We start from the raw sequence: 2,668 nt of genomic DNA, 5'->3' as shown, positions 1-2,668 counted from the left end.
CTAAACCCCCCAAATCTTTCCCCAAAACCCCCAGTAAAAACCCCCTACAGACAAGTACTGGGATTTTTTTCCTTTGCAGAATTTTTTTTTTTTTTTTAGTGGACAGACGTAGTCTTTTTTTCCTTTCTCGTTTTACAGCAAACAAACATTGCAAATATAGAAATATGTTTCTATACAACAGGACGACGGGAGCACACACAGCCCCCGGCCACCCCCGAGCCGTCCCCAGGCACAGGCCTCCTCGAGTCCCGCAGGGCTCCGGGACCTTCCCGGAGGCCACTCGGCCGCCTGCCTTCGCTCTGCCCCTTTGGTGGCCTCCGGAGGTGGCAACGAAGAGACGGACTAAACAGTCCACAAAAAACCACGGACGGAGATCATGCGAGGAGCCAGGTGGCCACGCCGGCCACGCCCCCCAGGTCTAGTGTTTTATGTCTTTTTAAGAGAACTTTACTTTTAATATATTTTTTTTAAAAAGAAAATAACGAGAGAAGAGAGGGAAAGAAAGAAAGCAGAGAAGAATCAAAAGAGAATAGATAATGAAAAAAATCCCCCCCACCCCCCATCCCTAAGACACAGTTTTTTGAAGTCCCTTGTGTGTGTCTGTGGTGTGTGTGTGTCTGTCTGTGGGGTGTGTGTGTGTCTGGGGTGTGTGTGTGGGGTGTGTGTCTGTGTGTGGTATGTATGTGTGTGTCTCCGGTGTCTCTCTGTGTGTGTGTGTGTGTGTGTGTGTGTGTGTGTGTGTGTGTGTGTGTGTGTGTGTACGGGCCCGCTCACACTGGTGAGAATGACTCAGGGCAGGTACACGTGCTCGGCCACGGTTCACCTCCCGTTCGTGCTGTCAGTGCCCCCTCCCCACTTCCTCTGCAAAGCCCAGGGCTTTAACAGCTGCTAGTGTGTGTGTCCCGTGGGTCTCTGGGTTACAGACAGCTGCAGTGACTCTTGTGTCCTTTCTGGTCCAGTGGGCATCACGAGTTGGGGAGGGCGCGGCACCGGGCGCCTGGTGGCGGCGGGGGTGCTCAGGACTTGTGCTGTGCGGACACTCCTTTCCAGTAGTCCAGGATGTCGTGCAGGTCCTCATCTTGGGCGAACTGGACCTTCTTGCGCAGGGCGTGGCCGGCCGCCATGAACTCCCCGTTGTCCTTGTGCCGCCGGCGGCTCAGTCTGAAACGCCCCCAGATGCTCTGGGAGGCCCTGCAGGTGTATTCGGGGCTGGAGGAGTAGCTCAGGTTATGGTACTGCGGGGACAGCTGCGAGTAGGCCAGGTCGCGGGGCCGCGGCCGGGTCAGCGGCTCCAGGATGGACGCCTTGCGGCCGCCGGGGCCCTCGTGGGGCGGGGGCGGCTCGGCGGGGTGGGAGCCGGGGTACGAGTGCCGGTGCTCGCCGTACTGGCGGCTCTTCTCAGCCTCGGCCCGCAGCACGGCGGCCGTGGGGGTCACAGTGAGGATGGCGTCGGCCGCGGGCGAGGTCTTCTCGATGTACGTGGCCTCGGCGGCCGCGGCCTTGTGCACCCCGGTGGCCTCGGCGCGGTAGGGCCGTGGGCTGCGCGCGGAGCCGCTGGACGAGGTGCTGGCGCGCGGGGCCCCGGGGGCGGCCTCCGCGCTGTGATGCCGCTGCAGGCTGTGGCTGAAGGCGTCCTTGTAGGCGGGCGCCAGGAAGCCGTGCTTGCCGGCCAGCGGCTCGGACAGCAGCACCAGCTGCGGCTCGGCCGCGGCCGCGGCCCCCGACTTGCCGCCCTGGAAGGAGGTGGACTCGGACTTGAGGGCGTCGATGCAGTTGTTGATGATCTGGTTGACCTTGTCCACCTCCTTGGCGATGGTGGAGATCTCAGCCACCGAGCTCCGGCTGTCGGGGCCCGGCGCCCCGTCCCTGCGCTCTGCCTGCCCCCCTGAACGCACCTCCAGGTAGCTGCCCTTGCTGGCCTTGGGCGTCTCGCCGCCCTCCGCCAGCTTGTACTGCTCCAGCTCGCCGGCGGCCGCCGGCAGGTACGGGATGCGGGTCACGGCCTCGGGGCCCAGCAGCGGGCCCTGGGACAGCGGGGCCAGGCCGGGCGCCTCCATCTCGGGCCCGTACTGGAGCTCGATGACGGTCTGCTGGAGGCTGCCGGCCGCGGCCGCCGAGGCGGCCTTCTGCCGCGTCTCCTCCCGGCGCCGCCGCCGCCGCAGGCCGTAGTGGACGGCGCCGAGCGCCAGCACCACGCCGAAGAGGCAGCCCAGGACGGCCACGATGTAGCGGGTGGCCGTGGAGGAGCCGGGCATGGGGCCCGGCGGGCTGGGCGGCTTGGGCAGGCAGATGGTGAGGCAGGTGTGGTTGTGACGCAGCCCCGAGCTGGTGGAGACCACGCAGTAGGTGTAGTTGGTGAGCGCGTCGAGGTCGGTCAGGCGGATCTGCTCCTGGGCCCGGCTCAGCCTGGACACGGTGGACGACCTGCCGTTGCTGAAGTGCTCCAGCGTGTACATGCGGTGGAACGGGCTGGGCAGCTGGACCGTGATGGTGGCCGAGTTCTGCGTCAGCTGCTTGACCTTGATGAGCGGGCGGGCCTCGGCCTGCGGGGCCAGCGTGGGCAGGGCCACCAGCGGCGTGGTGCCGTCGCCGGAGAAGCACTCGTCCTCGGCGCAGGGGGCCTCGCTGGGCTCCGCGGGCGGCGCGGGCGGCGGCGGCGAGCGGCCGG

At 65.2% G+C, this 2,668-nt stretch overlaps 1 protein-coding gene across 1 annotated transcript in view; it reads right to left on the bottom strand.

Annotated features, from left to right (window-relative positions):
• Positions 1–1,016: 1,016 nt before the first annotated feature.
• ELFN1 (extracellular leucine rich repeat and fibronectin type III domain containing 1) overlaps positions 1,017–2,668 on the bottom strand; it is a 2,432-nt gene continuing 780 nt past the window's right edge. The window contains exon 2 of the mRNA XM_007467088.1: positions 1,017–2,660. Coding sequence (XP_007467150.1) covers positions 1,017–2,660 — 1,644 coding nt within the window. The remainder of the gene's footprint in view (positions 2,661–2,668) is intronic.

The sequence above is a fragment of the Lipotes vexillifer genome, unplaced genomic scaffold (genome assembly GCF_000442215.2).
Source record: "Lipotes vexillifer unplaced genomic scaffold, Lipotes_vexillifer_v1.1 scaffold1701, whole genome shotgun sequence".
NCBI lineage: Eukaryota > Metazoa > Chordata > Mammalia > Artiodactyla > Lipotidae > Lipotes > Lipotes vexillifer.
This window is presented reverse-complemented; position numbering and strand designations above follow the sequence as displayed.